The 17072-nt window shown below is 47.9% G+C and overlaps 1 protein-coding gene across 1 annotated transcript in view; it reads left to right on the top strand.

Moving 5' to 3' along the window:
• The window catches only part of JAKMIP3 (Janus kinase and microtubule interacting protein 3), a 31501-nt gene that overhangs the window by 12800 nt on the left and 1629 nt on the right, over window positions 1–17072 (top strand). The window contains exons 6-20 of the mRNA XM_009997538.1: window positions 197–328; window positions 809–844; window positions 1884–1943; window positions 3584–3712; window positions 5233–5361; window positions 6082–6165; window positions 9167–9229; window positions 9587–9685; window positions 10551–10649; window positions 10739–10792; window positions 12168–12233; window positions 12843–12911; window positions 12991–13068; window positions 16082–16285; window positions 16618–16683. Of these exons, the coding sequence (XP_009995840.1) occupies window positions 197–328; window positions 809–844; window positions 1884–1943; window positions 3584–3712; window positions 5233–5361; window positions 6082–6165; window positions 9167–9229; window positions 9587–9685; window positions 10551–10649; window positions 10739–10792; window positions 12168–12233; window positions 12843–12911; window positions 12991–13068; window positions 16082–16285; window positions 16618–16683 (1368 nt within the window). The remainder of the gene's footprint in view (window positions 1–196; window positions 329–808; window positions 845–1883; window positions 1944–3583; window positions 3713–5232; window positions 5362–6081; window positions 6166–9166; window positions 9230–9586; window positions 9686–10550; window positions 10650–10738; window positions 10793–12167; window positions 12234–12842; window positions 12912–12990; window positions 13069–16081; window positions 16286–16617; window positions 16684–17072) is intronic.

Here is a 17072-nt window from a genome sequence, read left to right as displayed (position 1 = left end):
TCCTGCTGTCCTCCCCAGTGGCCATGAGCTCCAGGCAGCAGGTGAGGAGCAGGAGCAGCTGGTGTGTTGTGCTCCAGCTGTGTCTGCTGCCAGACCAGCCCTTAGGTGCATCCCAAGCTGCGAAGGAAGGGTTGTGGATTGTCCTTTGGCAAAGCCTTCTGAGCATTTCCTCTTCTGCCCTGTGGGTTTCTTTTAGAGGCAAAGAGCTGGAACAATCAGGAGACCAAGCTCTTTAAATGACCTCGACCACAGCCAGGAAGAAAGAGAAGTTGATTTCCTGAGGCTGCAAGTCATTGAACAACAAAATCTCATTGATGAGCTCTCCAAGGTAAGATGTAACCCTGCAGCTGTCCTGCCAGGTCAGCTAAGGCCACAGCAGAAGAGCAGGGAGCCCAAGGAAGGGGTGCTGGGGCTCTGCCAGCTGATGGACTTAGCTTGCACCAGTGGGTCACAGTGGGCATTGCTGGGATCAGTAGTGGCTGACCAGAATATAAGTTATCTGAGGTGCAGTGTTTGGAAAAATCTCTTCAACCTGTGCTGCCCTGGTGTGACAGAACCACTGCAGCACCTCCAGTAGTTACACTGGGATCCAGACCCTGCACCTGCCTGAGAAACTCCTGGAGCTCCTTCAGCTGGAGACAGCACCAGGGCTAACATTGCTGTGGGCAGGGAGGGTGCTCTGCAGTGCTGTGTTCTCAGTCTTTGGGAAGAGCAAAAGCTCAAATCTCAATGCTCCTCAAGAAAAGAAACTATTTTCTGTTTTTAATGTCTGTACACTTAATGGCATCATTTCATTCTTTCTTGTTAGACCCTGGAAACTGCTGGATACGTGAAGAGTGTCATGGTAAGAATGAAGTTAACTTTATCCTCATCTTCTGTAAGCTTTGAACTCATGAAAAGCACACAGGGCATGGTGATGTTTATTATCACTTAAAACTCTGATCAGACAGCAAGCTAACTCAGTGTATTTCTCAGTATAGATATTATAAAGGGCAGAAGTTGTTCACCAGAGAAAAAGATAGTGATGGTGGGGAGGAAAGCTCTGGTGAGAGATGAAAGCTTTTTCAAGTGGTAGGATGACCTCCTAGTCAAACGTCAGCATGGTCACCCTGTCCTAATGGCCAACAGTGAGTGTTCCCCATCTCAGGGTCACCTTGGAATTGCATCCTCTTTGGGGTCTGATTACCACTAGCTTTGTCTCCCCCACACTGGCTGTTCTGCCCCTGCCCTTTCCCAACTCATCCCTTTGTTACTCTTGGTAAAGGTTTTGGGAGCTGAGCTGCGGATATGTCTGGATAAACCTGACTGCTGTGTTCTTCATTGCCAAGTCTGCAGCACTGCCTGTGTTGCCAAGCAAACCAAGTCTTTGGTTTTCTCCTCTCACTGCTGCTGGTGTTAGGGTTTGCCACTGAGCTGATGGGAGTGGCACATCATCAATGGCCACAGTACCATTGCATCCTCTTACCAACCCTCTGCAATCCTGGCCTTTGCCTGTGTTTGCAATCCAGAATAAGACTGGGTTTTTTTGGTACTATAAAAAATAGACATGACTCTCTGAAGAGTGACACAATATCCACTGAACAGAAAAATTTACTGGCAGCAATGAATCCTCAGACCTTGACTTGGAGGCACTGGGAACCTGCAGATCCTTAAAGAAGGAGCTGAGACTGCAAGTGCTGGGTTCAAACTGTCCTGAATTCTGTGTAGTTGGGCTGTGTGCACCTCCCAGAGGGCACAGACAGCCCTGACTGATGGTGGCTTCACTTTGAGACAGTTGCCAGCACCGACAGGACTATTTCTAGATTGCCCAGTGATGACTACATAGTTACTTTAAAAGAAACACTTCTCTGAAACCAGCTAATGTCTGTGTCTGGTTCTTTCAGGAGCGTGATAAGCTGTTAAGGTTTAGGAAGCAAAGGAAAAAGATGGCAAGAATTCCTAAGGTGAGAAAAAAGCTTGTATTGTGACATGCTGGTGGGCCTGCTGGCTCCCTGGGCTGCTCTGAGAGCCTCGGAGCCCCACACAGGGGAACGTTCTCCTCGAGGGGCTGCAGATGGGACCTGATCTTCAGTTTGGGTTGTGTGGTTCAAGGACACTCCCAGGCTGTGCTGGGATATTCAGAAAGGGCCTGGGAGGGGCAGGGGAACCACTGGCATCACACAGGACCAGCATGTTCTGTGTTTGCCCCCAGCAGCCCCCTGGGACTTCAGTGGTATGGGATGGTCTTCAGATGAGACATGAATTGAGACACCTCCAAATGCTCTTTTCGTGGCGCTGCCGGGAAACACGTGTAGGTTGTAAATAATTCAGTGTGGAGTTTAGTAACGTGGAAAAATTGCTGGTTACAAGAAGCCAGGGTTGGAGCTCAGAGAAAAAGAAAATGTTAATGCAGACCTGGCAGGATGTTAATGTAAATATTAACCCTGTAACAATGGTGTGAGGTATCGGTGGCAGGGACCTGGAGCAAGCTGCCTGCTACACTTGAAGAATTAAGGTGCTGTTGGAGCTAATACATCTATAATTAACACATTGCAGTTGAGGTGACACAAGTCCTGAACTCCTGCAAGTGGCAACCAGGCCTTGCAAACTGAGCTACATTTTTGTCTCCTTCCAAAGTTATCCACTGCAAATTAAACCAAAAAAAGGCTAAATTTTGAAATGTTTTTGTAAATCATCAATTAAACATTTCTTTAGAATTACATTTGAAATATCACCTTTGCCTTTCAAGCATTTAACAGTAAATCTTTCTTTGCCACCAGTACCCTCATTGTTATAAACAGAAACTAGCTTGTAGTAGGCAGCTGGATTTCTTCAATCTAAAACATTGTTGTGGTGATTTAATGGATCAAAACTGGAAGAGAGATTTAGATGAGATATTAGGAAGAAATTCTTCACTATGAGGGTGGTGAGAGCCTGGCCCAGGTTGCCCAGGGAAGCTGTGGCTGCCCCATCCCTGGGGGTGTTGAAGGGCAGGTTGGATGAGGCTTGGAGCAACCTGGGCTGCTGGGAGGGGTCCCTGCCCATGCAGGGGGGTTGGATCTAGATGATCTTTAAGATCTCTTCCAATTCAAACCATTCTATGATGATTCTATGATTAACTTCCAACTTTTCAAGTAGAACATTTCTTGGAAATGTAACTTTTTGTGTGACAGTTGCAGTAGTGACAGGAGGGACATGATGGTGATGGATTAACAGAGACATTTCAATGCACAAGGAGTAACAAATGCTCTGCCTGAGCTAAACACTGGGAGGAGAATACATTAAAAAAAGGCAGGGGCCTTGAGGCTGGGCTCTCTGCTCCCTAAGAACAAATGGGGCAGGTCAGTGGTCTGAATAGTTTTGGCTGTTGTTAGAGCTGTATCATGGGGTGAAAAAACTTCAGATGTGCAGACCCTAAAGAACTGGGCCAGCTTTTCAAAAAGCAGGCGAGGGAGAATTCCCAGGCCTGGGGTTGAGGTTGCTCTGAAGGTGCACGTGTTCAGACCCCCCGAAGGCACAGGGTGGAGCCAGGTGTCCCTGGCCCCACTGGCCCCACTGTGCTGGCCACACAGGGCTGTGCCCACTGACACCTTCTCTCTGCCAGAAGCCGGTTGTGGAGACGTTTTTTGGCTACGATGAAGAAGGTTCCTTGGAGTCTGATGGCTCCTCTGTCTCCTACCAAACTGACCGGACAGACCAAACCCCTTGCACTCCTGAAGATGACTTGGAAGAGGTATTTGTCAAAAACATCTGTTCTTGTATTTTGAAACATCAGTACTGATTTTGAATGACATTGCTGGTTTGTCACATCATTCCTTTGTCACCTCTGACCAGAAATGTTTAAATTTATGTTAAGTGTAAGGCTGTGCATGCTGGTTAATATCTCTGGATCTCAGCTCTTCAGTCATTTCACAACTTCCAGCCAATCTGAAAATGTTATAATCTAAGAGTGTTGGATTTATAATGGGCTTAAAGGTTAGAGGTTGAAAAAGACTGAGAAGTTGGAGAAGCCTGGGATGACCTGCTCTCAATGAGGTTTGCTGCAGGTTTGTGCACGTGTAGTTTGGGTCAGGTCCTTCTGTTCTTCGCTCTGACCTGGGCACAGAGCAGAGCCTTAAGGCACAAGGTTTGTGTTTCTGGAGGGAGAAGCAGTCCCACGAAACCCCAGTCCCCAGAGGAAAGACTGCCTGCTTGCTGGGATACGGGGCTGGTGCCTTTTCTGCAGGCTCTGAGCGCAGGGCACACAGAGGTAGCTGCTAATGCAAACACAAGAGATGATTCCTGGTATTTGGCAGAGCTTCCCTAGGGATGCATTCCCGAGCATGTGTCAGATCACTGCACCATTGTATGTTTCTGGGTTTAACAAGAGTCTTTTGCTAGCAGTGACCTGCAGGCTTGTTATGGTCAGCTGGCTGCAGGTTTTCATCTGCCATTTCACCTGTGTCATGGGCTGTAATTAGAGCCATTTAAAGGCAACCTAAAGAACTCTTATCTCCATCATAAAAGATCTGTGGCTGGTTACCAGTTGTGTGCTGCACTGCAGGGAATCAGGGTCTGGTTTTATATGTATGAGCCTATTTATTTTTCATCCTGGTATTGACATTTTTCCCCCTGTTCAGAGAATGTGGAGTCTGTGCGTGCAGCCAGCAGGGTAATTTCATTTCATGTGGAATGAAATATTCCAGCCAACCTGACATGAAAGCCTTCAGTGCTGGATGTTGTAAGGAGAGGGAAGGAGATCAAGGGCTCTTTTCATGTTGTTGTCACCATTGCTACGAGTATTAATGCTAGATCAGTGGTTCAATAATTGAGGGAGACTGTCAGGCTTGTCTTCTTCCCCAGATTGGAAACCTTTTGTTGTTTCAAGAAAGTTGTATTTTCACCTTCAGATGTGGAGCCTTTGCCTGTTACAGGAAGGAAGGGCAAATCAGTCTTCAGTATGTTACATGGATGGCAAGTTTTTATCTTTCCAAGGTGGGGGGAATTATACATTTTGTTTCTATATCACATTTTCATGAAGTAAGGGTGTGCAGGAGATGCTGAAGGGATAGAAGAGCAGCAGCCTGAGGGCACATAAACAAGGTCCTTAGCACCGCGCGTCCCGACTCGCGCTTTGAAAGTCGTAATTTGGGCACTTCTTCGGCAAAGCAGCATCCTCCATTATCCACTTCTATGATATTTTAATTATTGTAGAAAAAAATAATATAATATATATATTTATATAAAGCAATGCCTCTTTGTGCTGATTCCCAGGGCATGGCCAAGGAGGAGACGGAGCTGCGGTTCCGGCAGCTGACGATGGAGTACCAGGCCCTGCAGCGCGCGTACGCCCTGCTGCAGGAGCAGGTCGGAGGCACGTTGGATGCAGAGCGAGAAGTTAAGGTCTACATGGCTTATATTACCTGGAAGTAAAGGATTGTCATGGCGGGGTGGGATCCGGTTGTGCTCGCCAGGGTTGTTTCCAAGCTAAGGTGGGGTTGGCCAGCCCCTCCAGCACGCCAGGGTGGGCTCTGGGGTCTCTGAGCCCAGCCAGCCTGTCCTGGGAACCACCCTTATGGTGGTTTAGTCTTCTCACCTCTGATCAGTATGAGAGAAATTCAGACAGAATTTTTATGGGAAATCCATAAAATTCAGTTCTTTCTCTGTAAAAATCTAGGACAGCTTCTTCACTCATCAAAAACGTAAAGGGACCAGGCGTGCCCAGAGCTGTGACATTGTCATTTTCAGTGGTTGTCATGGGGAAACCAACCTTTGTGTTACCCTGCTTTTATGAACAGCCCATTCCGAGGCAGGGAAGGCTGCTCTCTGCAGCCCATCACCACCAGCTGCAAGAAGCCATTTCTAGTTTGCTGTCCTGTCTACCTGAGGGGATGCTGTTTATGTTAATCTTGACCTAAGTCTCAAAATTATTATCCTACCTTACAGGTCCCCTTTGATGATTAATGACTCGTGCTCAGCTGCAAATTTATTATGCTAAAGAACTTTTAAGAGTATTTGTTAAAAGAATTTGACATTTGAAGTATTTTCCATAGCTGTGTTAGCTTTTGTCTTTTAGAGGAAGTTGGGTTTATTGCTTTTTTCTTTTTCCCTGGTTTCCTACAGACACGTGAGCAGCTCCAAGCAGAAATACACCGCTCCCAGGCCCAGATAGAAGACCTGGAGAAGGCTCTTGCACAGCAGGGGCAGGTAATGCAGGCAGCCCAACCCCAGCCCCTTCTCCAGCCCTGGTGCTGGGGGCTCTGGGGACTGCCTGCTCATGTCACCCTATCATGCTGCTGGTGCTGGAGAGTGTTTGTGTATGGGGAGAACAATCCTGCTGCCACGTTTCCATGGCTGTTTCAGTCTGTGCAAACCAGACGTGCCAGCCCTGTCCCTGCAGGCTGTTGTGTCCTGACCTGCACAGCCCCCTGCCACCCCTGCACCCTCAGTTAGGAGATTCCAGTGTAACCTGCCAGGACTATTTCAATAAACCTGCCCGTCAGTTCCAAGGAGAGCCATTAATACATTGTCTATTTGGTTTCAAGGCATCCAAGGGCTTTTGAAACCCCCAGTCTTCACATTTACAGATGGTAGTATCTCAAACATCAGCCCCAAAGCCCCAAGTCCCCATCAGTCCTGAAATCAGCTCCCATTAAAGCCCTGTGGATCTTTGCTGCTGTCAGCCTTAACTCCCCACTTGCTGTTTTGTTTGTCCTGAAAATTAAATTGGTGAATAGCAGGTCAGTTCCCTTATCAATTTGCAGATGTACATAAATACATAAAGTATTATGGTAAAGACAGGGAACAATTGTGTTTGGCAAGAAGCCTGGTTTAAAAATCTCAGAGACTACCAGTGTTTTTGCTGCCTAGGAGAAAACTGGGGAGGTAAGATAAAGGAGTAAGATTTATTTTGTAATGGAATGTTTACTTAGTGAATGTAACAGTAGCCTTTCCTTGCCAGCAGCTTTCCTTGTAGTTCCACAAGATTTTATATTTCTTAAAAGGAGAAAAGCAGACCTTAAATTAGAAAGTGATTAGTTGTTTCAAGGAGAGGAGGAGGTGCACAGCCCGGGTTGTGTATTTTCAGCAAAACCAAAGTGTTTGTCCTCCTGGGAAAACTTCGCTGTGAATGCTTCCTTTGAATTCCTAGTAAATTTGTATATTAGTTCAGCAGTTTGAGGAGCTCCCCGTGCAGCCTGCTCATGCAATATCTTGTCAAATCATCTCAGTCATTCTTTGAAAAAGGATTAATTTGAAACACAATTGAATAATCTATGAAACTGCACTCTAGGAAATTTGCTCTAAGTGATTCACACGAAGCACATCACCTTCAACCAACCTCTGCTGAGCTCTGCCTTTTTCCTCCTGTCAGGCATAATTAACATGTCTTATTTTTGCTTTGATATGTTAAGACTTTCACTTGAGTAATTTTAACATCTGAATTCACTGCAAGGTGTCTGCTGGTGCATGACTGGCTCAGGGACCTGTCACCTTGGCCTGACCTTGAGTTTTGGCTCAGCAGAGCCAGCCCTGCTGCAGCTTTTGGGGGGTGACACAGCCCCTGGCCCTCACTGCACCCCTGGCTGCTGGATGGACCCCTTGGTTCTGCAGAGCTGGGGCCCAGGTGTTTGCCAGTCACAAATGTTCTGCCCTAGCCAGTGCTGAGAAGTCTTTCCCAGGTGTTCTCCAGGCAGGAAGGAGCTTGGGTACCAGGAGTCCCTGCTCCCCTGCCCGCAGAGCTGGGGGCTCCACCTGCTCAGCACAGCCCTGTGGTCCCTCGGGGGGTGCAGGAGCAGCCAGTGCCCACATCCACACCTCCAAAATGGGGAGCACCCCGGAAGCTCAGGGCAAGAAAAGGCCTGGAGCAGCTCTGCTCTGGAGCCAGTCTGGGGGTGTTGGGGTGTTCAGCCTGGAGAAGAGAAGGCTCCAGGGAGACCTGAGAGCAGCTTCCAGTGCCTGAAGGGGCTCCAGGAAAGCTGGGGAGGGGCTTTTCATCAGAGAGGGCAGTGATAGGACAAGGGGTGATGGTTTTAAACTGAAAGAGGGGAGATTTAGGTTAGATATTAGGAAGAAATTGGGTGGTGAGAGACTGGAATGGGTTTCCTAGGGAAGTTGTTGATGCCCCATCCCTGGAGGTTTGTAAGGCCGGGTTGGACGAGGTTTTGTGCAGCCTGGTCTGGTGGGAGGGTTTCCTGCTCATGGCAGGGGGGGTTAGAACTTGATGATCTTTGAGGCCCCTTCTAACCTGAATGATTGTATGAAGCACCTCCACTGCACCAGGCAGCACCCTGCTCCAAGGCTGGGAACGGGGCAGTCCTGCTGGGCCCTGACCTGGGCAGCACTGCAGGAAAGCACCAGGAGGAAAATGCACCTGGAACTGGGACAGTGCAGAGTTTGGAACCACCTCACAGGCCAGCATCCAGTGGGATCAGGAAACAGACCTTCCCCTGGCCTTGGGATAGCCTGGGGAATGAGGTATTGCAGGCTGCAAATATCCATCCCCAGCTGGAAATACAAGAAATGTTCCCAAGCTGTTTCTAGCTTTGTCTTACTGTTCCAGCCAAAAAAACCCAACAACACAAAAAGCCCAAACAAAACCAAGCAAACAAACAACAACAAAAAAAGCAAAAAAACAACCACAAAAAACCAAAAAAAACACCCAAAACCCCACCAAAACCAACAAAAACACCACAAAGCAACCAAAACACACAACATTATTTTTGAGAACTTTAGAATAATATTAAATAATTTGATCTTTACATTTCCATCTTAACCTGTTATTATTGTTAACCTTTCTGATAAATACTGCTCTGGGGTTTGTGGCTTTTACATGTCCATCAGACTAAGAAATCAGCTTCAATATAAGGTTCATTTTGCTTACTATTCAGAAATAAGCAATTTGCATTCACTATAATTTAAATATAATAGCAGCACCATAGCTAGAAATGTCCCTTTTAATGCAAACTAATCTTTTATTTGAAAATGGCTTTTTAACCATGTGTTTCTGTTCCATTTGTCTACTACAGACCATTGAAATGAGATGCAAAGGGAGAGCTTTCATATCATAGGAAAGAATGGAATTACAGTTTCATGTGCAATATTATTCTGTCCCTCTTCTCTCAATGTGTGATGTAGTGAAATACTTGCTAGTGTGTTTGTGCTGAGCCTTGGCAGCCTCACCTGCAATGTTGGTCATTTCTCTTTCAAGGACATGAAGTGGATTGAGGAGAAGCAAGCGTTGTATAGAAGAAATCAAGAACTGGTAGAAAAGGTGTTCAATGTTTCTACTTGTATTATTCTAACAACATTTGTAGATCTAGGAATGCAGAAGGTGCAGTGTTGTGATCTGTGTCACACAGCTTGACTGGAAACAATCTGGGTATAATAACAAATCCTGATAAACCTGCCAGAAGAAGTGGTTTTCTGGCATTTCCTTTTGCCTCATCAAGTGTCCCAGCATGAGGTTGTGTGGGGAAGAGCCCCAAGTTCCTGCAGTGTGGGTGCTGACCCCGGGGGGTGGGCAGGGACCCTCAGCCCTTGCTCCCAGCCCAGCAGTTCCCCAGCTGTGCTGTCAGCACAGCAGATCTCAAGGGACACAGGGCTAACATGTTGCTTCTGTATTTTGCAGATAAAACAAATGGAAGCCGAGGAAGCTCGCTTGAAACATGATGTCCAAGATGCCAAGGATCAAAACGAGCTCCTGGAGTTCAGGATCTTGGAGCTTGAAGTGAGCAGATGCTGCAGGCAGGGTCCTGCCTGCCCTGGGCTGTGTGAGCTGAGCCTGGGGGCACCACCACGACGGGAACCGACCCATGGTCACTGTCACATCCCTCATTGCACTGAACGAGACCAAAGGGATTGGTACAAAGTGCTGATACAGGAGGAAAAAAGCCCCAAGCAAGCACACAGGGATCAGTACTGCTATTCTGGATAGGATGTGCTGGCAGTCGTGTACTGGAGGCATTTTAAGATCCAGAAGATTAGCTCATGATGTAGATACACATTTTACTGTACCCCATCTGTTCTGAAAACACAGAGAGAAAACCAGAGCAGAGCGTTTGTGGGAAAGAGAAAGGGAATGTTTTTCATTGCAAAAATTCATGGTTGTGTTTCAGCTCCTGCTGGACCTGCAGGGGAGGAAACACGTGGTCTAGACCACTGTGTTCAACCCACTGGGCCTTCTCTTTTCTGTATCATTGCCTGTATCTATAATCTCTTGGAAACTGTTTTACAAATTCCCCAAAGAGAGATTAACAAAAGCAGCCACTTACAAGCAAAATGTAAATGCCATTATGTGAGGTGTAAGTGTACAGTTCTGTTCAAACATATCATGTAGTCAAAGCTGTAGGTAAGTGGTCACGGTGGTGCCCTGTGAAGAAGGGTGGTGGGAAGATGCTGGCAATGTTCCCGTGCACATCTGGGCTGCTTCAGAGTGTGGAGATCCTGCTCCTGGCTGTCGGTGCCCGTAGCCACGGGGGGCAGAAGGATAACACGCTGCTTTGCCACGTTTTCAGGCCCTCAGCCTCTTCAAACCTCAGTTACCAGGTTGGTGGAGCTGCCGTTTGTGACGCGCCCTGTTGCTGTCCTTGCAGGAGCGGGAGCGCCGGTCGCCTGCCATCAACTTCCACCACGGCCCCTTCACCGAGGGGAAGAGCCCTCTGCAAGTCTACTGTGAGGCAGAAGGTGTAACAGTAAGGGATGCTCGTTTCCTGCTTTCCTGCCCCTGAGTAACATCAGGCGCTCTGTTCTGACTCCCGGTTTTCCATTTCTCTCTCGTTAGGACATAGTAGTAGCAGAGCTGATGAAAAAATTGGACATTTTAGGGGATAACGCCGTAAGTGTATGTTCCTTTAATAAATTGTGCATGCTTTGGTACCCGTGCCCTCATCCTCAGCTAGCACTGCCTCCTTGGTTTGCTGCTGCACAGCCTGTGCTCCGGGTGCTGGGCTGCCAGCTGAGCGTGTCCTGGCTCTGGGAGACCCTGTTCCCAGGCTCCTGGGCAGCGCCTGCTCCGGGTGTCTCTGCCTTGCTTCTACTGTGCAATGATTTGCAAAATACTTCAAAACCTCGTTGTGGTTTGGGTTTTGTTGCTGTTTGTTTGGGGTTTCTTTCCTGGGGACTGTGCACACATGGATTCTTTGTTTGCTTACTCTGCCTTCGCTTTGCTCTTGAGCAGCTGCAGTGTTTGAGCTTTGCCTGATAACCCATAAACCTTCCCCGGTAACTGGGGTGTTAAAAAGTTACAACAGCAGCAGTGGAAAGAAGAAACAAATGCTGAGAAAACTGCCAGTGTTTCTCCTTTAGCAAATGCCAGTGATACACTATACCTAGTTATGTAGACAGAAGGTACCAGTGCCAAGAAGTTAGTGGAGGAGCTGAAACGCACCGATGCAATTAATAATCCTCACCACTGCTGCAGTTAATGACATTCACATGGGCAGAAATACCAAGAATCCTAAAATCTTGTCCTTGCAAAGGCCAAAAAGAGACACATAGAAGCTCAATCACCAGCAAGCTGTGACAAGCAGGCAACTTGGAGACAAACAGGAACTGAAAAACTGACAGCTTTTCTCAAATTTATATTCTCTTCCTCTTGGCTCCTTTGCTGCTATCAGTGACCTCTAGTCTACACTGTTATTTTCTCCTGGTTTATCTTTTTCCTGTTGCACAGAGTGTTACTTCCAGAGGCGACACAAGGGGGAGTTTGCAGTTAGCTTTAAGATAGGCCATTGTTATCACTTGTTTGGTTTTGTTTATTCACGTATTTAACTTTTTTTTTTTAAAGCATCAAAACATGGATTGAATAACTAACATCTTAACTATCGTTGCCTTGGCTGTGCAAAATAAGGCTTGTGTATTATCATGTGCTTATGAGCTGAAGGATTTCAGACTGCATCTTTTCTCAGAGGCACATTGTGCTGAGCTTCATCTTGTCTTGTGTAACAGTGTGTTTATTCCCTGAAGGGTAAAAATAAACCCAGAGTCACCTTTTTTAGAAGAATTAACTATATGTATGATAAGAATTCAGCAGGAATAATTACAGTTGTTTCTACAACAATATTTCATGACAATACTAATTTTCTTTGCCTTAGTTTATTGTTCCTTGAGCATATTTAATTTCATATTTATTTAATACAGCAGAGGCCCAAGTAGTGGATTAATAACAAAACACTGGGATTTGTTGTAATTCTATTCTGCTTTTGGTGCAGAATCTGACCAATGAAGAGCAAGTAGTTGTCATACAAGCAAGGACAGTTCTCACCTTGGCTGAAAAGGTAAGAACAACTGTATCACTTGTCAGTAAACACATCCTGAAGCCTCTGAGCCTCTCACAATAGCTCTCTCAAAGACACTGGTGATGTAAATGGTGGTTTCATCACAAGATGCCGTGGTTCTTTCTGTGGAATTACACTTAAACTAGTTATTGGCAGATAAAGGTGACACTGAGGCAATACCAATAGACATTTGGACATTGGAAGGGGCTGCCCAGAGAGGTGGTGGAGTCACCATCCCTGGAACTGTTCAAAAGAAATGTAGATACAGTGCTTAGTGACATGATTTAAGCACTGACTGGGTAGGTCAGGTGATGGCAGGGGGAGTTAGGTTATGGTTGGACTTGATGACCATCAAGGTCCCCTCCAACCGGGATGATTCTGTGGTTCTACATTGCTTATTTTAAGATGTTTAACTTGCAAAACGGTGTTAGAGGGTAAATGAGGCTTGGAAAGAAGGCCCTTAGCCATCAGCAGTACCTGGGGGGGGAAGGGTGTCCTGGTGTCATTAATGCAGTGACTGTCACCGAGGGCTTGCGGCGTGTGTCACCCCAGGTCTGGGGGGCAGCTGCCCCCGGGGGGGCTGACACCCTGCTCTGCTTGTCTGCACAGTGGCTGCAGCAGATCGAGGTGACCGAGGCTGCGCTGCAGCAGAAGATGCTGGACCTGGAGAACGAAAAGGTAGGGGAGCTGTGGGGCAGGACCCGCGGGGACAGCCAGGGCAGGGGCCGGGCACTGACCCCCTCTCCCTTGGCCCCAGGAGCTGTTCAGCAAGCAGAAGGGGTACCTGGACGATGAGCTGGACTTCAGGAAACAGTCCCTGGACAAAGCTCACAAGGTGAGGAATGTCAGTCTTGGCTGAATTGCAACCCCCTGAGCACCTTCCCTGGTGTGACAGGCATGGGCTGTGCTACAGACTCGCTGCTTTGCAGGGCACTGCCCACCCAGCCCCCCAGGAGCACATGGGCTGAGTGGGACACAAATCCTCTGCACCCCGGGCTGACAGGGAGCTCCCTATGGGCAGGGCTCCTTGTGTTGGCGTGGTCCTTGCTGGATCAGGACCTTGATACTGATTTATTACATACAAACTGTAGTTTAGCAGAGGTTTTGATAAATAGCTGACAAGAAAATGGTGTTTTCAATCATTACTCTTTTCCTTCCAAAAGAGAGATTTTGAGAGAGGTGTCCTTAGATCTTTGATTATAGCCTCTGTAACCAAATAGCTGGAGAGATGATGTGATTCTGTAAATTTGAAATGAAACCGGTTTTAGGTCAGGCTCATCACTGGCTGTTCCCACACCATTTCACCCACCTCTGCAGTCACCAGCTGTCTTGTATCCTTCAGCTAGAGAAAAGCTCGATATATGCTCATGAAAGACATAAATGTATAGATTTTCTTATTGATTTATCTCATTCCTTCAGTTTAAATCTTGAGCAGAGTCCCAGTTTCTGGGAAGTAAGGAGTCTTTAAGCCCCTTTTCCTGGCTACCAGTTATCCATTTGTATCTCACACCACCTGGGGGAGCTTTTACTCAGTATACTTTCTGTCCTGCAAGGATGATTTTGTGATTTTGCCAACAGTGGAGCTGTATCTGGAACCAGTGGCTGTGCACAGTGGGAGCCCTGGAAAGTACAGCAGCCCTGTCACCTGCAGGCTCAGCCCTAGGGCCAGATTATCTCCAGCAGCCTTGAGCTGTTCTGAGAAGCAGTTTGGTGCAGCCAGATGTTGAGGCTGTAGGATTTGTCTTCAAAGAAAAACCCCGAGAGACATGATCCCCCATGTCTTTGGGTGAGCTCTGAAGCAGATCCATCCATCTGAATATGCAGAAACTTCCAACAGCAGCAGAGTGGGGAGAATAGGATGGCATTGTCTGCAGGTCCTGGTGAGGTCTTGGTGCCTGCAGGAGAGCTGAGGGGCACAGTGAAGCTGTGGATTAGGGCATCACTCCTGCATCTCACTGCCAGCCACTCACTCTCCATCCAGGAGATGGATCTCCAGTTCTGCGATGCCAGGTTTAACAAAGGGTCCAGCAACAACTAGTTCCTTGGCCCTGCTGCCCGTGGAGATGGAAGGGGCATGATGAATGTGCTGCAGCCTGTGCAGAAGTAGCTGGGGGTTATTTGCATTGTCCCACACTCACCCCAGTGTCCCAGGCAGAGCCGTGGGCTTCACTCCCAGGCACCCACACCTCCTGCAGACAGCAAGGAAGCTTTCTTCTGCCCAGGATTTGGAGTGGCAACAGCTCTTTTGATTCATATAATCTGCTTCACTTCCATGTTTTCTTTGTGCCCCTTGAGATGAGGAGCTGCTAATCTCTCCCTGCTACCTCCAGCCAACAGGATTACCAGCTGTAACCACTAAGCTTTTGCGTGGTTTTTCACTCCCTTTGCTGCTGGTGGGGGATTTTGCTCTGAGAGGCACTTTGCTCACACAGACACTCCTGCTGCTGCTGCTGCTCTGGAGACTGTGAATGTCCCCACACTCTTCTTTCTGCACCAGCCAGGATCACCAGAGAGGGATGAGGGTTGTGTGACTGAGATTTGGGGCCCCGCAGAAATCCATCTTTCAAATCACAGTGTTTTGCTGAGACAGTCACTGCTGGCAGGGATGTTGGCATCGTCTTTAAAAGTGAAAGCAGAATCTCCTCCTGAGGTCTGGTCTGCTCTTCCCTGGAGATTGCTGTCTTTTAGTTATCCTCAGTAACTGCAACTCCTGCCACGATGGAATTATTGCTGTAAATGCTCTTCTGTCCTGGCTCTGCTAAGGTGTAGAAAGAAAACACCAGCAGCAGCTTCAGGTGGAAAACAATTATTTTGATTTGAGCTGAATTATCACAACAGACATCAACGGCATGTCCTAACAGCCTGTGTAGGGGTTCAAGCTGCACTACTGCAGTCGTGTTCCCCTGAGGACAGGGAGGGCTCTGCAAGCCACCACCAGCTTTGGCCAGAGTGTGCAAAGGTGCCATCAGTTGCTGCTTTGTCTCTTGCTCCACATCAAACTTGCTGAAAAAGATTTGCTCTTGGTTTTGGCTGGCCTGAAGGAATCACCTTCATCTTGGACTCTGAAGCAAAGGACATTGTCTGGCAAGGTCACCTGCCCTAGGAGGGTACCAGGCTTGGTGACCCTGGGGGAATATTGCCAGTCAGTTCCCCACACAGCTCTGTATCTCAGGAAACCCAGAGGGTTCATTTGCCTGTGTGTGAGAGACATTTTCTGATGCAGTGAAGGAAAGGCTCTGCAGCCTGACACTGCAGGAACAGAGCCCAGATACCTGGTACATTTTCCTTGGGCATAAAGCCTCTTGGAGCTGGCAGCTCTGCCAGGGGAAGTGCTAGAAATGCTTCACGATGCACTTGAAGGTAGCTGGTACAGAATGCTGTCAGCACACAACAGGGAGTCCTTCCTGTCTGGCAGGAGAGTGAACTGGTGCTGCAGCCTCTGCTGCTGCTGAGAATAGCTGGGTAAGGTGATCTCAGACACTGAAGATTGTGTTTTTTAAATATCTGTAACTCACAACATGATTTTTTAATTTATCCCTTCTCCTCCTTCCCCTTTCCTTCTCCTTCCCTTCTTTTCCTTTGCTCACGACAGAGGAGCTGACCCCCACATGCTTTTTGAGAGGCAGACCAGGCAGGGCCCGGGGTCCATCCCAGTGTTGCTCAGAGCCCCACAGCATAAAAGCAGCCTGAATATTTTCCCCCTGGACTGAGCTTTCTGCACCACCCCGTGCAGGAGGCTCAGCACCCAACCCCTCTCCTTGCCAGGGTAGGATGTTCAGCTCCTCGCAGAATCCTCGTCTGACCAGGGACAAAGGTCAAGCTGACAGCCTTATATTGTTTTTGATTAGCAAATTCTGGAATTAGAAGCCATGCTCTATGATGCCCTGCAGCAAGAAGCTGGAGCCAAAATTTCCGAACTTCTTTCAGAAGAGGAGAAGGAGAAGCTGAAGGCGGCGGTGGAGCAGTGGAAGCGGCAGATGATGGGCGAGCTGCGGGAGCGGGACGCCCAGATCCTGCGGGAGAGGATGGAGCTCATCCAGCACGCCCAGCAGGTTGGCAGCCCTGCACGGGCACCCGGGGGGGGGGGCTGGGTGGGACACAGGGAAGCATAACCAACTTGTGAGCTCCAGCTCTTAGAGCTGGGCCCTCGGGCCAGATTTTGTGTTGCCCTGGATGGTCCCTGCAAACAGGGAGTTTCGGTGTCGTGAATTTGTCACCTGCAGTGACGTTCACAGAGGATTCACCCACAGCTTAAAACCCAATCTGGTTGTTGTTTTTTTTAGAAGCACAGCACATCCAGTTTGTGTCTCCAAACATAATGCATCTTCTGGGTACATCTGTATTCGGTTGGTTAATAAATATTTTTTTATTTGAAATCTGACAGAGAATTAAAGAGCTAGAAGAAAGAATTGAAGGCCAAAAAAGACAAATAAAAGAGTTAGAGGAAAAGGTAAGGTAATGCAGATGAAAGAGCTGTCGTGTGTGCACATGCCCATATATCCATTTCACCTTGGCTAAGAAAACATTCCTACAAAAAGTTAGTGTGATAGGGCAGTGAGCCAGCACGGGAGGGCTCCAAAACCGTCCTGCATTTGCATCAGTCCCTCTGAGAAGGAAAGGCTGCAGCTCAAATTGAGTCTTCCCTTCTGTTATCCTCCTGGGAAGTCCAAAACACAAGGACTTGGCAGGGATGTGGGGGCCAGGGAGCAATGGAGAGCTGCTGGGGCAGAGGGATGAGGTCTCACAGGTGCTCCAGGGAAGGAGCTGGGGATCTTTTCTCATCCCATCTCCAGCATTTGCAAGTGCAGCTGCACCAACCTGCCTTCCCCAGAGGGAAAG

This window comes from Chaetura pelagica, unplaced genomic scaffold (assembly GCF_000747805.2).
Source record: "Chaetura pelagica isolate M959 unplaced genomic scaffold, ChaPel_1.0 scaffold185, whole genome shotgun sequence".
NCBI lineage: Eukaryota > Metazoa > Chordata > Aves > Apodiformes > Apodidae > Chaetura > Chaetura pelagica.
Note: the sequence above shows the minus strand (reverse complement) of the source record. Positions and strands in the feature narration are given on the sequence as shown.